A 19868-nucleotide genomic window follows, 5' to 3' on the forward strand; every position below is an offset into this window, starting at 1 on the left:
ACGGAAGTAAGCTAACGCGTTTCCCGTGGCCCCGCCGTAACGCGTGAGAGGGCAGTCTGGTTTTAGTGGGTATTCCGGTCGCCTTCTGCGGACACGTTGAAACGGAGAATAATGAAGGAAATTTTTGGCGCGAAATTAAGCGGCAGTGTTGGTCGGGGCCCTCTCAGTCGAACTTATACCGTCCAGATTGATGAAATACTTAAGAAGGGCGGTATTAAGAGCACCCGCAACCGACGTGCATGGATGAATGTAGAAGAAGCGAAATAGATGGGTCAGGACCACGCCAAATAAAGGTCCGGAGTCTCTTCTTACAACTCTTGGTTACGGGCGTGAGTTATTTTGTCGTTGTTGTTGTTGTTGAAAAAGTGTGTACTTCACCGGCCATTCATCTTCGAAACTCGGCGATTTTAGTCGTTAAGCGACTTAGGCAATACAATGTTACACAACGCACGTCGCTTACATTTCTATCAGTCATCGCCAAAGCCAGTTGATCGCTACCTGTTTATCAAGATCTTCGTGAGAAAAGTTGTCGCGATTTTCAAGGTGGCGGAGCAAATCTATCAATTTGACATGTAATCGGTAGTCCAGTACTGACCGAATAGGTGACGCGCTTTGACGATTCATGAAGCGAGGATTGTATAGAGCACGCGCAACGCGATTCTCTCGGCGCAACCATACAATATTAGTTTCGACGATTTACATTGCCTTGTGTACGAAAGTCCTTACTATACTATATAATGTCTAGTTTATAGTATTCCAGTCCAGCGATCGAAATAAGCACTGGATTACAAATAAAATAAAATGTAAACCCATACATTGCATTCTGGACTGTAATAATGTAAAACAACACAACCATTAAGTAAACACGATGACATACATACAATATGTTAAGTTTAACGATCTTAATTATTTCATGATCAAAATAAATAATTAGGGTATTTGCATATTATTTTTTTTCTAAGCAAACATCTTAATCACAGAAAACCGGCTTTTGCTCATAAATACCATGTTCGGTTAACTAAAAGTCAGTACACGAAATGGTTTCGTGTAAAGGGTTGTTGAATTTAGCCAGGAATTACTCAAAGTGGTACGTTTCTTTTAATTTACTTTATACACATTTTCAAAAATTTATTTTATGTTATATATTTTCATATTCACTTTGATATTGAACGTTAGAACAAAAATGTTAATGTGTGCTAGTGGTTGAATGCTGAAATACTTATTCTTCAATTCGTGAACACTTAAATTTATCCCCCACTAGAGCACGACCTCTGAGGGTTCCACCTGGAACACTTTGAGTACGAGAGAAAAAGAGAAACACCGCGCTCTATCCATAGCCCAATATGCGACTTAGATTCAGATGTGTAACGTATCGTGGATTTCATTAAAGTTGGTAGCACATCTACGTTCAAATCAGAAGCCTATCTTTAGAAGCTTAATTATATCCTTGATAAAGGTCTTTTGTTCCAGGTGTCCTCCGCAAACGCAAAAAAAAATATTGTCAGAAGTAGCTTACAGTGACTTTATTAATTCGCTACCCGTTATAATAGATAAAGGGGTACGAGAAACACGATATTTGGAAACAGATGAATTGCGTAACCGAATGAAAAGAGTAAGTAAATTATTAATTCCAGAAACTTAGCAGTAAATAATAATAGATGGTGCTATTGTACCTTCATCTGAGTCATTGGATTGGATATCATCACTAGCTATGTAGGCATTTCATGTAATTTATGTCAGGTATTAGACTATGTGGTCTATGTTCGAACATCAAATTCGATGCTTCCACCGGGTAAGGTGGATGGAACGGTAGTGAGTTGATTATTGTTAATCTGTGAAGCTTCACAATTAATATTGTACCGTTACTAAATAAATCTTCTCCCTCATTGTAATGTCTCACTAAATTGGACTCGAAAATTGATGATTATATTTTTTTATTATTAAAGATTATTATTAGTAATATGTGATATGTGTAAAATAGTTGTTAGGGTTTGTTTTGTCAAAATTAATAAATTAAATTCCTATGAAATGAAAATGTATATAAATATTTAGATTGCAGAATATTATTTGCGCGGACGTAAAACAATACACGGTGAAGTGACGGTTTACGCCCATGAACTACTAAGAAAGCCCAAGAAAATCGAAGGTGAATTAAAAAACCAACAATATGTTTTAGCCTGGTGCACTGAATTGGTAAGTTAAAGTCAACATTTCATAAGGACTTTTTTAAATGTCTGATATGTATAGTTATTTATGAATAAAAAAATAGGTCAAGGTAATGTAAAGTAAAGGTAAAGTTGGAGCGAAATATTCAATTGTTTTAGTATAATCTTGAATTGTGGGGGTAAAAGTGTCGTGAATTATTATTTTAAACTGAGTCATTCAAACCGGTCTTTACTTCTTTTAGATACTATCATACTTTCTCATTGTTGACGACATCGAGGACGGTGCGTCAACCCGCAACGGGCAGCAATGCTGGCACCTGTTGGCGGACGTGGGCTCGATGGCCGGCAACGACGCCAGCATGCTCCGCAGTTTCATCATGCAATTGCTACACATCAACTTCTCCTCACAGCTCTTTGTAGACTTCGCTAAACTCTTCAACGAGGTCATTACTCACATCGATTCACAATACATCGTACTTATATGTATTTGACTGACTGCTAGACTACGAAACAAATTCGAACTTTAAGAAATCAAATTCGCCTTTCGCTGCTGAAATTCGGCGTTTTGGCCTAATGGCTTTTCTACATCAAATATCAAATTTTTACATATCAAATTCTTTTTAGATTTTTACATATCAAATTTGCATAACAAAGTAAAGCTAAAGAAAAAATTTATTAGAAATTTATTCTCAGGTTTTTTTTATCTGCAATGTTGGACAGTATTTGGACGCCACGACATCTAAAAATCGAAATTATGATAATTTTACAATGGAATATTACAAAAATATTGCCTTTTATAAATTTGCTGTCGGCTCTATAAACTTTCCCGTACTGTGTGCGCTGATTCTCTCCAACAAATACAACAAGGATACACGTCAACTTGTGGACAATATATTAACTGACGTCGGAATTTGGAGCCAAATATATGTAAGGAACCCAATTTTTGTCTACTATAAAACTGTAATTCATATTGTTAATTATGTAGCTCGAGTATATAGAGTTAATTTCGTCATACATAATCACCTCCCTGTCCCTATCCTACTCTATGTGTTCGTCTTCTAGATCACGCTTCGAGCGCTCGAATCCTGCTGGTCTGTGCTCCCCGCAGGTCTTTTATTCACGAACACAAATAATTTTGCATTAGGCTTATTGTATGGCTAGTTCTTCGTCTAGACATTGCGAGTAGAGGGGCACAGCTTATGCTTAGCTCGTGATCTTTTCCTCTAGCGTAGATCCACCTTTAAGTGCGGTCAAACTAGACGCAAAGCGCGACGCCTCTGACGTGGTAGTGATAGGGGTCGTTCACAGTTTTCTCGTCTATCAAACGTCAGTTTTAATCTGTTTTCTATAATTCGTCGATCAGCCACTTAATCATCATCTAACTAAAGTACAAGCAGTACTTATAATTGCAACCCTAAACCTCAAAATGATACGTATAAAAGCTAATTATTTTTGCTGACAATATTTTGAATATTTGTGGAAAAAAAAAGGTAAAGAAATTTTAAAATTTTTAAATGCTGTAATTAGAATATTTACAATTAAATATATCAAAAACCATATTTTAAACGAATAACATATGTATCTTTTATCGCGTGGCCAATTAATTTAATAAAATGGATAAATATTTTATATTAACAAATCGATAACTTGGTGCTTATAAAAAACTAATCTTTATTTTTTTCACAATGATACGTTATAAATTAATAAACGGTTATTAAGTAGCGGGGACGATGTATCAGTTTGCTAACTTAATATCTCTATCCCACTCAATCGACGACAAGTGCACAATAATAATCTTAATTCTCAGGCGCCCTAACAGTCTTCACCTTCCTTCCTGAATGTCGCCTTTCACGTAATCCATCCATCTATTCCTAGGCCTACACTAAAGGTACACATGCAATTCTTTCTCATAATATGCAAATTTTTGCTTCTTTTTGACTTCTAATACATATATTCACCCTTGTATTTTCTTTATACATACAAATTTGAGTTTATCCTCGAAATTGATGATAGATCAAAAACGATGGTCGAGATGAGGGATAAAAAATGATCAATATTCCTGTTATGTTTTTCAGAACGACTTCACTGACTATTACGACGACGACGAGCAAACTGGTAAAACGGGCTCCGACATCCAAGCGGGAAAATGCACGTGGCTGGCGGTGACAGCCCTACAGCGCTGCTCGCCCGCCCAGAGGGAGGAGTTCGCCGTTCACTACGGCAGCTGGCAGCTAGACCACGTGGCACGTATCCGTAATATCTATCAACAACTCGGCATCGTCGATATTTATTTCAGAGAGGAACAAGCCACTTATGATAGAATTATAAAGAAAATTGAATCGCTTCCCGCGAATGCCGTGCCATCGGCTGATTTCTTTAAAACAGTGGTTGACGCTTACTATCCCAATGTCACTTGTGGAATATCGTTGACATTAGGAAAGTAGCAAAGTTTATTCATCTAATGTGTTATTTATATAATAATATTGTTATGTTTATTAACTTCTCATCTGATTAACGGCTTTATTGTTAACTTTATGAACAAGATGGCCGAAACTTAAATGGAACTTGTTTGGGTAATTAACTACGTAATCATCGATTGGGAATGGTTAATGGACGTAACGGAGAAGGGGACACATAGGAAAATGATATATTCCCTTTCTGTGCAATCCTACCTTCGTAGTTCAAAGGTAGGCAAGACATCTGTAATTGCAGGCATCGGTCGCTTTGCTATTTCCGCGAATTCCTTCTACCTACCCTATTCCTATCTTATAACATAATTGTTATTACTTTCTATTTTCACTTAAAGGCAAGCTCTGCCTTGGTAGTCCCGTGTTCTATTTCTGCTAACTGCTAAATTAAAATTGTATCTCATACCTATTTTAATAACCGTACTTTTTTAACAAGTTCGAATGATAAAATTAATGATGAATGTAAAATTAAAGTAAAATTTTATTAAATAAATAATTAATGTTCATGTTGTCACCGTTGTTGTAGTTTTTCTTAAATTGTTCGTGTTCTATACTGAGTCAAGCTAGAAGTTGGCTCTTTTAAACCGAATTTTAACATGGTCGATTGATGTTAATTTAATAATTATAAGGAGTGCGTGAAATGTTTCCGCTTTTCGTCTGATGAATATGTATGCGCAGAGGCCAAATTCTATATCTCATTCTATTTTCACCTTTTTAGTACATGGAAAGGATGAGAAGAAGTGGGTTTGATGGGGGAGGAGAAGTATAGGAAGAGGATAACGCTTAACGCAAACACTCCTACTTCACGACCCGGTGTACAGCATCAACACTATTACGAGACTTACTACACGTTCAACTTTTAACACATATTTTGACAACGGCATCTCCGTCTTTTACCAACCAACTTTTGAATCAACTGTTGATCAACCTTTTTAACGTATCAAGCGCTGGCCATTAATTTAACAACTTTTTGAATTTGACGTATTTTTTACCTACTAATCCCTGGTCCTAATAATAATAATAAATAATCAATCGATTACTTGAAAAATAAAAATTAACGTTACGTTTCATTGTCACCAAGCCCGTCTACGATACATGCCTAAGCGGAACCATCATCGGCGATGTGGTTTAGTCAGCATTAACTGGATAAAACTAGTTAATTTGCAATACAGGTTTCATAATGTGCTCGTGCAGATTCTAAGGTCAATAGTATATATAGTTGAACTTAGCAGTTGCAAGCAGTGACATATTAATCAACCAGATCAGTCGAAGTTTCTTTGTATTCTATTAATTGATTAACATTTTTGTATGTTAATAAAAACTATACAAAAAGAATTTAACAAATACCGGTTTTGTTTTGAGGAAAATAGTTACGTTTTTAATTAACAAAAAACCGGCATCGTGAACGAAAATAAAAAAAAGATTTATCGTTTGCAATACAGCAATTTGTTTTATAAATGTTACATAAATTTAGTTAAAACAGACAGATTACATATTCATTTGGAGCTGTGAGCTACACGTATATTTTGTTACATCCTGTATTCCCAATTAATATGGTACCGACTAAATGGTTGCTGAATATCTCCAGGAATTGCTGCAAGTGGTATGTTCCCTTACAATTCTTACTTTACATATAATAAATTCCTTTCGCTTTCACTTAAAAAAATTATTAAAGACATCACTCATATTAACCTAGGATCAATTACAATAGTGTTTCCAAAAGTGGGCGATAACGGCCCCTTGGGGGCGTTTTAAATCTTGGAGGGGGCGATAAGGGGTGAAAGAAATAAGTTTGACAATCACTGCCCTATAGGTTACTTGAAATTACGGGCAGCTTCTCCACGGCTATTGTTTTTAGCAGAAGTAATAAAAAAGCATGTATTTTCTTCCTCAGGCGTCCTCCTCAAAAGCAGAAAAAAATATTGTCTCAGGAGGAATACAGTAGCTTTATTAACTCTCTGCCCGTTATAATAGACAAAGGAGTTCAGCAGACTAAGTACTTGGAGAATGATGAATTACGTGATAGAATGAAAAGAGTAAGTGTTTATTACGGAGAGTTTCCGCTATTGCCGTCTCTTTTATTATTATTAAAAAAAACCGAGATTGATTCTTATAAAAACTAACTTAAACTAACTAATTTAATTATAAAAAATTACGAATTAAAACTTATTACTAACTATGCTATGTTCCCTCCGAAGTCAGGATTGGAATTGCTTAATCTATTACAATTAATAATTATGAAATATCGGTGCCAATGCTGCCTCAGCGCCTCGTGTCCACTTAAGTGGGTCGCGGCGAAGTCAACGCACTGCTGCGTCGACGATCTTCCTTGTAGGCATATATGTAACAATTTTAATAACAAGCTTTTGTTATTGTTTATTAAAATAATTAAAAAAACTTGAGAGGTGTCAAGGGACACCCGGATGGAACGAAGTTCCTTTCGATTAATTAGTGAAGGAACCAATGTTTATTCTATGAATAAAAAACTTAAGTCTTCACAAGAAGTACATTTTGTTTCTATGAATTTTCGTTATATATTGTCACGTCGTTGCCATGGTGAAGTAGCGCTCATTCGTCGTTAACATACTTACTATAGCAAAAAGCCACATACCACAAAGTGAATGTCTTTTAATATATATAGAAAATTAAAATATTAGATTAAATATAATACATAAAAACTAAAATATATCATTAAAAGGTGTCCCTTTAGGCAAGGTTCCGAAGATACTGGCAGCGTTCCCCCTTTGAATGGCTAGCAAAAAGTGTCGTGACAACTTTTCGTAAGAATTTTTTCCGTCTAGCCCCCTTACACAACGCGCGATAAGGAACTTCGTTCCAAAAACAGAGAAAAAGGTTTGTTTTATACATGTGTTACAACAGTGGCTACTCACAATCTCAGAAATGAACTGCAACTTATTTATTAGTTACCATAACATTGTTGGTGAATATAATTAAGAGTTGAAATAATAAGACAATTAAAATTCTAGATTACAGAATACTACATGCGCGGACGAAAAACAATTCAAGGTGAATTGACTATACTTGGCCATGAACTACTAGAATCTGAAAAAATAAAAGGCGATTTGAAAAATCAACAATATGTTTTAGCTTGGTGCGTTGAATTGGTATGTTTAGATATTATTAATATAATTATTATTATATTACTAATAATAATAAGATGTTATTGTTTTCTAACATGAAGTTATCGATTTCACTACTATTCAGTTTTTTATATCGATACATAAAATTTTCAGTTGATGTCATATATTCTTATATTGGACGACATCGAGGACGGTGCGACGTTCCGCAATGGGAAACCATGCTGGCACATGTTGGCGGACGTGGGTTCGCTGGCCGGCAATGACGCCAGCATGCTCCGCAGCTTCATCATGCAATTGCTACACATCAACTTCTCCTCACAGCTCTTTGTTGACTTTGCTAAACTCTTCAACGAGGTCATTACTCACAATTTCCCTCAATCCTAGTTATGTTTGACTAGCTGTCGCCCGCGACTCCATCCTCGAGAATTGAAAAAAAAAAAACATAATAATTGGCCTATGTGTTCTTCTAAACTATGCTCTACATCTGTGCCATTTTCATCCAAGATCCGTTAAGCTTCCGGATATACCTGATATACCTTCTAACAAACATCCATCCATCTAGACTTTCGCATTTATAATAATAGTAATATTGACTAACCGTGAACTTCCACGTGTACGAAACCAATATTAATTAAAAAAACGGATGAGTAAGGTACTCGTCCCAATGGGCTTTGCGTGTTTCAGGCTACAGATAGACACAATGGAACTTATTACGCACGAAAAGCGTTATAGATTTATTCTTATTTTATTTTCACAGGCCTTTTTCACTTGTAACGTTGGTCAATATTTGGATGCTATAACATCAAAACAACGCAATTACAAAAACTTCACAATGGATTTGTACAAAAACATAGCCTTGTACAAATACGCATACTATTCTGTCAAGTTTCCCATACTGTCCGCTCTGGTGCTGTCAAAGAATTATAACAAGGATACATGTCGATATGTGGATGATATCTTAACAGACGTTGGAATTTGGAGCCAAATAAATGTAAGACCATTTTTTGTCTTCCTCTACTTTGTTGCATTTCGTGTAGTTATAAAAAATGATTCGTTTAGTTCATACTTTTTTTGATAGTTCTTAAGCTCATATTATTTACTAACGAAGTCAACAAACAAACTTGCAACTTTTTTGCTTTTTTAAGACTTCTAATATATTAGTATCGCACTTTATTGCAATTTCATTATTTATATTTGGGTACATATACTCGAAATTGACGATAGATCAAAAACTATGGTCGAGATTAAGGAAAAATCAATGTTTATGATTTTTAGAACGACTTCACTGACTATTATGATGACGACGAGCAAACTGGTAAAACGGGGTCTGACATCCAAGCGGGCAAATGCACGTGGCTGGCGGTGACCGCCCTTCAGCGCTGCTCACCCGCCCAGAGAGAGGAATTCTACGCTCACTACGGCAGCTGGCAGCCGGACCACGTGGCGCGGATCCGTGATATCTACCAACAACTTGGCATCGTCGGCATTTACTACAGAGAGGAAAAAGCCACCTATGATAGAATCATAAAGAAAATTGAATCGCTTCCCGCGAATGCCCTGCCATCGGCTGAATTTTTTAAAACAGTGGTTGACGCTTACTATCCGAATGTCGCTTGTGGAAAAGCGTTTAATCGAAATAATTAAACCAACAACATGGTCAAAATCAAATATTAATAGAACTATTTTTTTGCTTATCCGCCGTATTTTTCACAATTTCAAAATTCATCTAATTTATCCGATGTAAACTGAAGAACCACTGTCGAAATAACGAGAAACGTGATCGAATAATTTCGTATCACGTTTCATACAAAGTAATTAAAATAATTTTCCAATCGATCTCAGTCAATTATTGATTTCAACAAAACAATTGAACTTTTTATAAATCTATTTCAACATTTCGCAAACCAATTAAGTTCTTCAACTTCAACAAAATTTCCAAAATCCAATCAGACTGTTTTTAAAAAGGTGCCATTTTATAAAGTTTAAAATCTAATGTATCGAATATAAGTATATAAATATAAGTAATGGGAATGGTTTCGTATCACTTATTATCACTCTTTTTATCACTTTTTTATTTGCCAATGTTAAGCGCAGCTTTTTTTGTTTCTATGTTTTTTTACATCATAAGGCGGCAAACGAGCAAGCAGCCTCCTGAATTCGCCGAAATAGCGAAGCAATTGCTGCCCATAGTCATCCCCAATTGCAGATGCGTTGCCAACCTTTAATCGACGAAGGACGCACAGAAAGAATATATTTCCTCTTCCCAATCTTACCTTATAAGAAAAGGGTGGGAAGGGGTAGATGACTAAAATTAGGCCTGCAGCACACGCTCATCAGGGGCTGTACGCGGAATTGCTTCCAATTGATGCCTCTCTTCTGTTTGGTCAAGGTATTGCACGAAGCGAGCCGTCTCATTCGTGCAATCGATGTTGTTGCTGGCGTCTACCACTGTTAAATGTCTGAATTCATCAGAAGTCCTTAAAAGGAATGGGATAAGAAAAAAAAATGTTATTCTATCATCGTATAATCCAAAAATATAATATAATATATACAATGCTTTTTTTAATAGCTACGTCACGTCTACGTCCTTAGATCTTAAATAAATCGCACGACACCTTCTAAGTAAAGGTACATCAAGAAATGTTTCTTCTACAGTTTTATTGTGTAATTAGGGAAGACGTTGCAATATGAAATGTTTTAAAGGTGTTTCTACGATAGACCCGTTTTTTATAACACTTCAAAAACGCTTACTTTTTTATCTCAGCTTGAACTAACACTGCAATGTCGAATGTAAAAATGACTTCTTACATTTAAGTTTTTGGATGTGCCAATAAAAATAAATGTTATAACTATAGGTTTCCAAACCCTTTAAACACACATACCTTCCGTCTTTTTATTTTTAACACATTGTTGACCGGCAATTTTGTCACCATGTTATGAAGTTTGGTGTAATGTATATATAATTTTTTTAATTATTAAACATTTTTTACTCATTTTTTATTCATCGAAATAAAAACGATGGGGTCCACTATTAATTACAAGAAGAAAAAACATTTTTTACAACAAAAGATTTGGCGGGTTTTATAAGGGAGAGAAATAGCTTGTGTTATACTGACTAACAATAGCACTGTATGCTCGCTCGCCAACAGAGAAAACAACAGCGATGCGAAAAAAAGCGCATCACGTGTTATCTCGTGACCGGTCAACAATGTGTTAACAATGACAATATGACACAATTGTCATCAAAGTCAATGGGGAGAAAAACTGTCTTTTCCACAGTATGGTTAAAAGTACTCTGTGGATTGCAGTCATAGTAACTACTTCCGATAAATTTCACTAAAAAAATTAAAGATAGCTCATAATTTTAATCCATTGCTTTCCAGTTGTGGATGAATTCCGGCTTTGGAGTTCTTTTTAATTCCAGTCCAGTCAAAAAGGACTAGATTTTTTTATCTCTAGAATTCAAAACTTTGACAAATGACAGATGTCAGCCGATTCTTGGCTCTAGCGCCACCTACTTAGAGCTTTCAGTTTTTCTCTCCACTGTCACGGTAATTGAATTTCACGGTAGCGCATTTCAGTACCAAAATTAAGGGCGAGTTATATTCTTTCATATTAATAAAAATGGTCGTGCTATAATAATTTTGACTAGTAAGCACCAATTGACTAATATATTATTCCTTAGCAAAAATTATGTACAAATTATAATTATTTTATGGCTAAGAGAATTTAGCCAATAACAAAACTACAACCAAACACATACAATAAACGAATAAACTTTTGAGCGAATCTAATAAAAAATAATACAAGCCTTAATGAAAAATAACGTTCGAAGTTAATACAATAGTTATAATTTAAATGATCTAAATTATAGACAAATAAAAACTACAGTACGCGGCATTTGATTTGATACATCATACCTCGGGCACAACACTTACTAGGTATCGACTGCATTGATTGACAGTGACATATTGTTCCGTCTATTTTTCAAAGAGAATGTAAGGGTTGACATCAGAAGTGAAAATCAGATTTCGGTTTTGTCTCTGTCACACATTGCGTAGCAAATAAATTTAATAGCAAATAATATTAAAACCGTGACCTCACCGGACCGATATCTATACGTCAAATATCGAATCCCGTCATGTACCAATATGTTTATTGATTTTCGAATTTCATATGTACATTTATCTGATGTTCTTACTGTGAAGAATAACATCGTGATTCAATCTGCACATTTATGCGAAGAAATTCAAAGATATGTGTGAAGTTAACCCGCACAGGGCCAGCGTGGTTGTCAATGACATAGTTACGCCCAATTTGGGCAGACTTCTAATTCCTCATTGGGAATATAACATATGAACTGACGCCATAAAATCGATTGTTAATTCAATTTTAGAGTCACCTTCATGTTCCTGAAGTGCCAAAACAAATACTGAGTACTATACTTAGAGTTAAAGTCTGTAATTTAAGCAGTTCCTCGATACAGATTTTTCGTAACTCAAGTCTCCCTTAGGGACCATAAAACTGTGAGTGTGAATATTAATCAAATATGAATATGCCATAGCCAGTGCCGGCGTTGTACTAGGGTGCGGTTGGTCGACCGCACAATTACACAGTCTAACATAACTCTGACAAATCCCTTACCAAAATTAATAATAAAAAAGGTTTGTCGTAGAAATTACACCCAGGGTTCTAGTAGCGGCACAGGCACTGGTTATAGCAGTTATGAACTCTTGTGATAAAATGTTTTTGTCATAATTATTTCCTGAATCACTTAAAATTAATGAAATAAAAAGGAAAGATATATTTTTTTCTGTAACATATAAAATTCAACATCCGATCACCATATTAAAAATTAAGCTATAATATTGACATATTAAAAGCTGTCAAAGTGTATACATATAAAATATTTAACCACACAATAATATTACATGTGACAAAAGCTATTATATTTATTACACTCACAAAAACTGTCCAAAAATATTTACGTTTCTAAAGTTGGCAATAAGTAACGCGAACAAAATAGATGTTGTCTTTGTCGCACCTCCGGCGCTCGGGTATACGTTCGTCTCGCTCAATCCGTATACTTTGACAGCCAACCATAGACATGTATATTTTTTTCGTAAATTTTGTGAGAATTTTTACGCGCAATAATAGATTTCAAGTACAAATATAGGTCATTAGCATTAGTAGCAATTAATAAAAATGTAAGCTAAATAGATTTATAACAGAAATATGAGTTTTTAATTTTTAATTCGGTGGTATTCTAAATATGGTTACTGTTCAATCGCGATTCAAATTGCGAGAGAAAATTATTGCGCTGTTCGATATCCGTCCGATACTTTTCGAGTACCTGTTAAAAGGAATTTTTATTAATATTGTTTATTAATTAATAAGTTTTACTAATATTTCTTGGAAGCAAAATAACATAACCGTAACACGCGTGCAATGTAATTGAATTAGTATATCAATGGGTCTTATGTATATGGGCCAAAGTAACAAATTGATGATTTTTATTTTCACATGTTAAAAGTTACACCTGAGTTTAGTTTTTTTTATATATATATAAGAGAAGGGGGCAAACGAGCAGCGGGAACACCAAGTTTAGTTACCAGCATGCTAAACAAAATACATATGTACAGGTGTAAATGTAACTTTTTGCTATAGGATAATTGCCTAAGCGGCCTACTTTCCTATATGGCTTTATCTTTGAGATCCGTTTCTGAAAGTTGTCAATTTGCACATTGGCCCTTATTCGCAGGACCCATCAATATTTTTATGACAAATGTACTTTTTTTATCTTGACTCAAATTACGTAATAGAACAAAGTAACGTAAGATCTTCAGTTATTTTGTTCAATTAATTTGTTAAATTAATATTACGTCTAATTAATGTTGTAACACTGAGGCAGTGATAAAATTAAACAAATTCTTACTTTCCATATCAAATTTAAAGGTATTCAAAAATTGGAAGCTTTTAACGTGAAGAATGTTTCCACCTTGACTGTACCTATGATGGAGTTAAACGTACCTAGTACGAGCGGTACGAACTTAGTACGAGCTGTACGTACCTAGTACGAGCTGTACGTACCTAGTACGAGCTGTACGTACCTAGTACGAGCTGTACGTACCTAGTACGAGCTGTACGTACCTAGTACGAGCTGTACGTACCTAGTACGAGCTGTACGTACCTAGTACGAGCTGTACGTACCTAGTACGAGCTGTACGTACCTAGTACGAGCTGTACGTACCTAGTACGAGCTGTACGTACCTAGTACGAGCTGTACGTACCTAGTACGAGCTGTACGTACCTAGTACGAGCTGTACGTACCTAGTACGAGCTGTACGTACCTAGTACGGATGGTATTTTCCTAAGACGAGTGTTAACTACCCGGTGTGTTCTTTTGGAGATTCCGGAACTCTCACCGGTTGAACTTGAGGATGATCAACCAGGAGATTTTGGTGAGTCAAGTCCGGATAACCCTGTCTTTCTTCCTCAAGGTAAGGTATCTTTTGAAGATTTCCCCCCGAAAAAAAAATTACCTAGTAAGGTCGGCATTGTGGTGGTAGAGGGGCGTGTACGAGCCGGCGATGAGCCTCGGTGCCGGTGAGGGCGGCGACGGTGACACCGGCCTGGTAAGACGCCGGCAGTCGCACATGTCTAGTCCGCGCACCCTGCTCCGTCCACCCGCGCGCACGACACTCGCGGATCACACTCGCCACTTGACCTACAATACGTTCATTATATACAGCAGTCATGACAAACATACGACCCGCGATCACAGAAAGAAGAGTCATGTTTTTTAGAGCTTCTACACTTTATTCGATTCTAATAATAATAATGTTGTAATAATTCATTTTTTTTTTCAATCTGACCCAGATAAATATAAAAGAAATTTAAATAAAGGCCATCTGCAAATTTAAGTTTGATAACTTAGATCTAAAGTGTGTTACTACCGCTAACAGCAAAAAATGGACAGTAAATCAGGTTTTCTTAAGATTTTTATTTTAAATCTACACTTTCGTTGAGTTTTTGATTTGTCATGAAGGCGAACATTGTTAATAAACTATAAGGAGATTTTTTCATTTTTGTCAAATAAAAAGAGAACAGAACAAGAAATAACTATGTAATAAAATTGTACACCAAAAATTGTAAACTTACCGAGCACATTAAAAGTATGAAACCTTCTATCCGGTACGGCCATGAGCACACTTAAATCCATATTCGGAGTTAATCTGGCAATGATGTCTCTGGCCCGCACTAGCAACACCGAGGGCGAGGTGAGACGCGGCCACAGCGCCCTCTCTGGGACACATTCACAAGGGTTGCAGAGATATATACCACGAGGAGATACACCGAACACCATTTGATGATGCCATGCATCGGGAATTTCCCCTTCGCATCCCGCTTGAAGATTTAATGTCAATATTGGTACTGCACCTACAAAGAAAAAAACAGTTTCAATTTTTTTGAGATTCAATAAAAATAAAAAAGCCCTACCACAAGATTATTTGAAACGTATTATTCACAAACTGAAAAAAAAAACCTGTATAAAAAATATGTTAAAATAATAATACATTTATTTTAAATCTTTTCTAAATACAGAAAAAAATATTTACCCAAACATTTTTTACTCAAAACTTCAAGTCTTTTACCCACTCATCATTATTTTAAACACACAGTACAAGAGTCAGTTATTTAGGCATGCAACTAAATAATCTATTTAAAATATAAGAATTATTATGTATTATCTTAACTAACCAAGAGATATCCAGTCAGCGAGCCAATGGGATAGGGACATGGCACGTTCTGGATACATAGGAAAGAACCGAGCGGTCACCAACCCATCAGAAGCTCTCTGTATTCCTGTCACCAAGTCAGCCGCAGTACAACCCGCGACGGCGCGCGACAGCAAATATCTAAGTAAATAATATAATCTCTTCTTTATATCTGTACCAATATTATAAAGAGGAATGATTTAATTGTTTGTTTGCATTTCAACTCAAGCAATTTGAAATAGCCTTTCGCTGTTAGGAAGCTACACTATCCCAAAGTAACATAGGCAATATTAACTGTTTTATTTTTTTGTTTCGTGTTGAAGGAATTGCGTGCAACTGCTAGTTATTTATATTTAGAATAATTTATTTTAACCAACTATCTGTAGCCAACAAATCTACCAACTCAATGAACTCTACGAACTCAACACAATAAAAAATAAAATTGCTTTAAGCATTTGAACATAAAATGAGTATGTCCAATTAAAGTCAATGAATTTGTATCAAAATTCTATGTAAATAAACTAAATAAATGAGGACAAGCCTACATGCTTGTCCTCTATGTGTCCCAGAACCATCGGAATTTTTCTGATCAAACTTAATTAACCTTGGGTACATTTGACGTCTGAGAAACGTCATTCAGTTTTTTCCCCTAACGTGTCTAAGACGTCAAACCAAAAATTAAACTTTTAGGTATGTTTGACATCAAAGATACGTCATTCACTTGGTTCCACGTGCAAATATTTTCTGAAAATAAATGCGTACCCAAGCAGACAAGAGTTTCTGAGATCGTAGTGCATCCTAAAAAGATTTTCGTTTCAAATAGAACTTTTTTTTTATTCATAGACATGTGCAATTGCAGATGCGTCGCTTACGTTTTATCGATGAAGATATGGACGCATAGTAAGAAAATATTTCCCCTTCCTATGCATATAATACTCCGTCATATCCACTTTCCCTTCCTTTCTTCTCCTTATAAGTAAAAGATGGGAAGGAAAAGAGGTGTGTGGTTGTGTCATTGCTTCGGACGAGCCAACACATTGCAATAGTTGTTGTTATTGGTATCTACCATTGTTAAAGTTACTTTGCTTACTCCAGGACTTTACTTGACATTATGTTGGTTCATCACATAGTATATAGTAGAATTTTGTTACAATATTATTTTAGAAAGATAAAATTACATATGAGATGTTGTAGAGACTGGACCTGCTGTATACATACATTACCTGGGTATAGGCGCATTATTCGCCCTTAGTCTCGTTCCCACCGCTGCATTAATTCGTTCAATGTTCACAGGCACACCGAGAGCAATCTAGAAATAATAAATTCTACTTATGAATTTGCTCAGAAAATTTAAGGGAAAACATTTTCACTCATTATCTCAATGTGAAGTTCTAATGCAGTAAATTATGTCTTTGCGAAGAGTTTTTTGAATGTGGTAATAATTGTTTCCGTGACCTGTAATTTAATTAATAAATTCAACCATCAAAATTCAACATTAATCGTTGTCCCTTAGACACTATTTTCTAAAAATTATCTTATTGGCATTATTAGCATATTATTTTAATTAAAGCAACAAATAATTATATGCTATTGATTTCATTCAAATACACGTGCGTCAAATATTACTCACAAAAACGTTTACAACTGCGGTTGCCCCACAAGCAGATGTGCCGATCTGAGTGACCTGTCGTTCACAAGCCTCGCGCTCCGACCACACCATGCACTGAGGGGGCTCCACACATCCTGTGTCGCCATCACTGCTGCATCCTGCACCTTGATCTCGACTCTACAATTCCCAGGGACATAGGTTTTATATCATCAAATTCAGACCATCCAAAATTTATATTATCAATGCAAATGAACATAGAATGTTTGATTCATTTAATAAAATTTTTTTTTTTTAGGTTTTAAAATATTTCTTTTTATTCTTTCAAAATAATTTGATTAATGTAAATGTCTATTAGAGATGGTAATCTCAACATTATAATATGATGATTGCTTTTTATAGAAAGATCCAGAAAGTTCCGGACATTTTCTACCCTTCCGACATATAGACATTTCTCTAAACTGTGTGTTATACTTACCACATCATGTTCATCATGACATTCAACATCAGAGCAAGTCTTCTGAATTATAAGCCTCTTAGCCATTGTGATATGGTAAAGGGCTGTTGGAATATTTACTGAATCTCCAGTTGGTCTTTCTCCTTTATTGATTTCATAAGTATGTGCTCCATCATGATGATCTTCTTCATCTAAAAAAACACAAAAACATATCAATTAAAAACATTTACTTGTTTGAATACACAGATTCTGATCAAAATGGAAATATCAGGTCTATTTGCATTTTAAAGGTAAATTATTAATTATACGAACCTCTTACATGAAAGGTAAAGTGGAGAAAGGAAAGTTGGTTTAAAAGTGGTTGAAATAATATATGAAGGTAGTATAAATATTTAAAGAGCTAATTAAAAATGTTACTCACAATTTAATACTTCTCTTGGGGATACCAAATCTCCATTAGACACATGTAAGCCAGACAAAGTATTACTTGGCCAACTTGACATGGTCCTTCTGACTAAAAACTGCTCACCCCTAAAGTTCACATGTGTAATATATGGTCCATACTCTTGATCACTTGTTACTTTTTCTTCTGAATTTCTTTGGGGCAAATCCTGTCCACAACTTGTAGAGGGGATACTAAGACTATGTGTTTCAATGTCATTATGTGCTGAACTAGTAGATGGTTGAGGATTTACCACAGGATTAGGCAAATATTCAGGTGTGGTACCCCTAATTACCGGTTCAATTTCTTCTGGCAAACTGTTTGCCACTTCTAAATCAGCATCAGGGCTTGATTCATCATCTGTATCAACTTCACAAGAAGGCCCAGGATCGAAATCCATCTCTAAAAAGTCCATATCCGGGCTGGATGCTCTTGAGCCTTGTTCCCTGGCATTAGCTGGCCCCTGCTGAGGGACTGGATAATTAGGAAGCAATGGGAGATGCCTATCTAAGGGCAAGCCCATGTCAAGGCTAAAAAAGGAACTTGGTAAGTCTGCCAAGTGTTCACCTCCCCTGTATGTGTAAATACAGCCATCTTCAGAACCCAATGAGTAATCATCATTACCAGTGTCACTTGAACTATCATTGTCATCTATGTTTGGTCTATCTAGCTTGAGGGTTGAAGGCCGTTTTCTATTTTCTCGAATGCTACCACTTTCAGTATTATCAAAGGAATTATTTATGCCACTTGTTGAAGGACCATTCACACAGCTAGTGTTGCCTAATTTATCTGCATACATCTTGTATCTCTGACATGCTTTCTCACTGTTGGAATCGAGTGTTTTATCACAAGCTGATTCAACTTTACTTGGACTTTCAATACTGTGCATTTTCTTATTTGTTTCATTACTGGCCATTTGCTTTTGATTATCGTCAAATGTATTTCCAATGGTGTCATTTACTAAATTACTTTCCTTTGTTCGGTTAACCCTTTGTTCAGAATCATCATTCGACCAAGGTCGAGAACCATTTACTGGGGCAAAACTAGAACTTCGTTCTTGTGACATTGATGTAAACACATTTTCAATCCCAACGAATTGGCTCACCGGCCTATCTATACCTTTATTATCCTTACTTTCCTCTTTCTCACGTCCTTCTTTAATAGGATTTCGAACAGACGCTGCCTCATTCGAAGAATCCATTATTACAAACACAACTTGTTATTTGTCGGCATTGTAAATTTTAGGTTAACAAATGATGGCACTTTTAAATGCTTTAAAAGAAAAACAGACACGGTTTAATACGATTTTACATTTTTATCTCTATCACTTTTCATTTAACTGCCACTAAGACTGTTTGGAATCAATTTCATTAAATAAAAACAAACCTATTGAAGAACAATAATTGACAGCTAGCAACTATCACCATAGACGAAAATTAACATAATAATTAATAATACGCAGAGTATACATAGTTATAGTTGACAAACTAATCATCGTAAAATAGACTAACTATCTACATATATACATACACAATACTTATTATAAATCTATAACAAGCTGTTTGTTTGTCCGTCTGCGAATTTTTCTGTTGTGCTAATCTCGTTGATGCGGTTAATTAGTTATATCGATTACTATACAGGATTTACCTCTGGTAAGATAACTTGTAAAACGCGCGCATTCTCTTTGTCAAATAAAAACGAATTGAAGTTGCTTGCTTATGTGCTCGTTAAGTGAAAGTGCGTTAATTTTTGATCTAGTAATTAATTCATAAAGAAGTTTAAATTTTATATATGTGTCAGCATAATCGTATTTAAATTTATCTTTATACCCTCTGAATAAATCCATTATAT

At 35.4% G+C, this 19868-nt stretch overlaps 2 protein-coding genes and 1 non-coding gene across 3 annotated transcripts; 2 read left to right on the forward strand and 1 right to left on the reverse strand.

Moving 5' to 3' along the window:
• The first annotated feature begins 1011 nt into the window (after positions 1-1011).
• On the forward strand, positions 1012-4609 carry LOC106713623 (farnesyl pyrophosphate synthase 2-like). The gene is made up of 6 exons (XM_045681646.1): positions 1012-1087; positions 1471-1612; positions 2053-2193; positions 2408-2608; positions 2859-3092; positions 4241-4609. Exons 1-6 carry the CDS (start codon positions 1038-1040, stop codon positions 4607-4609), a joined length of 1137 nt encoding a protein of 378 aa, XP_045537602.1. The 5' UTR covers positions 1012-1037.
• Positions 4610-6159: 1550 nt separating this feature from the next.
• LOC106713608 (farnesyl pyrophosphate synthase 2) lies at positions 6160-9633 on the forward strand. Its single transcript, XM_045681647.1, has 6 exons — positions 6160-6236; positions 6528-6669; positions 7621-7758; positions 7888-8088; positions 8492-8725; positions 9010-9633. Exons 1-6 carry the CDS (start codon positions 6187-6189, stop codon positions 9376-9378), a joined length of 1134 nt encoding a protein of 377 aa, XP_045537603.1. The 5' UTR covers positions 6160-6186; the 3' UTR covers positions 9379-9633.
• A 4643-nt stretch (positions 9634-14276) lies between these two features.
• On the reverse strand, positions 14277-19429 carry LOC106713597. Its single transcript, XR_006756312.1, has 7 exons — positions 17997-19429; positions 17569-17766; positions 17143-17279; positions 16736-16821; positions 15496-15653; positions 14896-15174; positions 14277-14461 (listed from the first exon to the last, which is right to left on the reverse strand). It is a non-coding gene; the product is annotated as an uncharacterized LOC106713597 (transcript).
• Positions 19430-19868: the final 439 nt, after the last annotated feature.

The sequence above is a fragment of the Papilio machaon genome, chromosome 16 (genome assembly GCF_912999745.1).
Source record: "Papilio machaon chromosome 16, ilPapMach1.1, whole genome shotgun sequence".
Lineage (NCBI taxonomy): Eukaryota > Metazoa > Arthropoda > Insecta > Lepidoptera > Papilionidae > Papilio > Papilio machaon.

Bases quoted from the DNA above. Each gene is read 5' to 3' on its own strand.
- LOC106713623 (XM_045681646.1), top strand. From the start codon at position 1,038: ATGGTTTCGTGTAAAGGGTTGTTGAATTTAGCCAGGAATTACTCAAAG. The intron at 1,088-1,470 runs GTACGTTTCTTT...CTTTTGTTCCAG, and splicing joins GCCAGGAATTACTCAAAGTG to GTGTCCTCCGCAAACGCAAA. The intron at 2,194-2,407 runs GTAAGTTAAAGT...TACTTCTTTTAG, and splicing joins TAGCCTGGTGCACTGAATTG to ATACTATCATACTTTCTCAT.
- LOC106713608 (XM_045681647.1), top strand. From the start codon at position 6,187: ATGGTACCGACTAAATGGTTGCTGAATATCTCCAGGAATTGCTGCAAG. The intron at 8,089-8,491 runs GTCATTACTCAC...TTATTTTCACAG, and splicing joins TTGCTAAACTCTTCAACGAG to GCCTTTTTCACTTGTAACGT. The intron at 8,726-9,009 runs GTAAGACCATTT...TATGATTTTTAG, and splicing joins GAATTTGGAGCCAAATAAAT to AACGACTTCACTGACTATTA.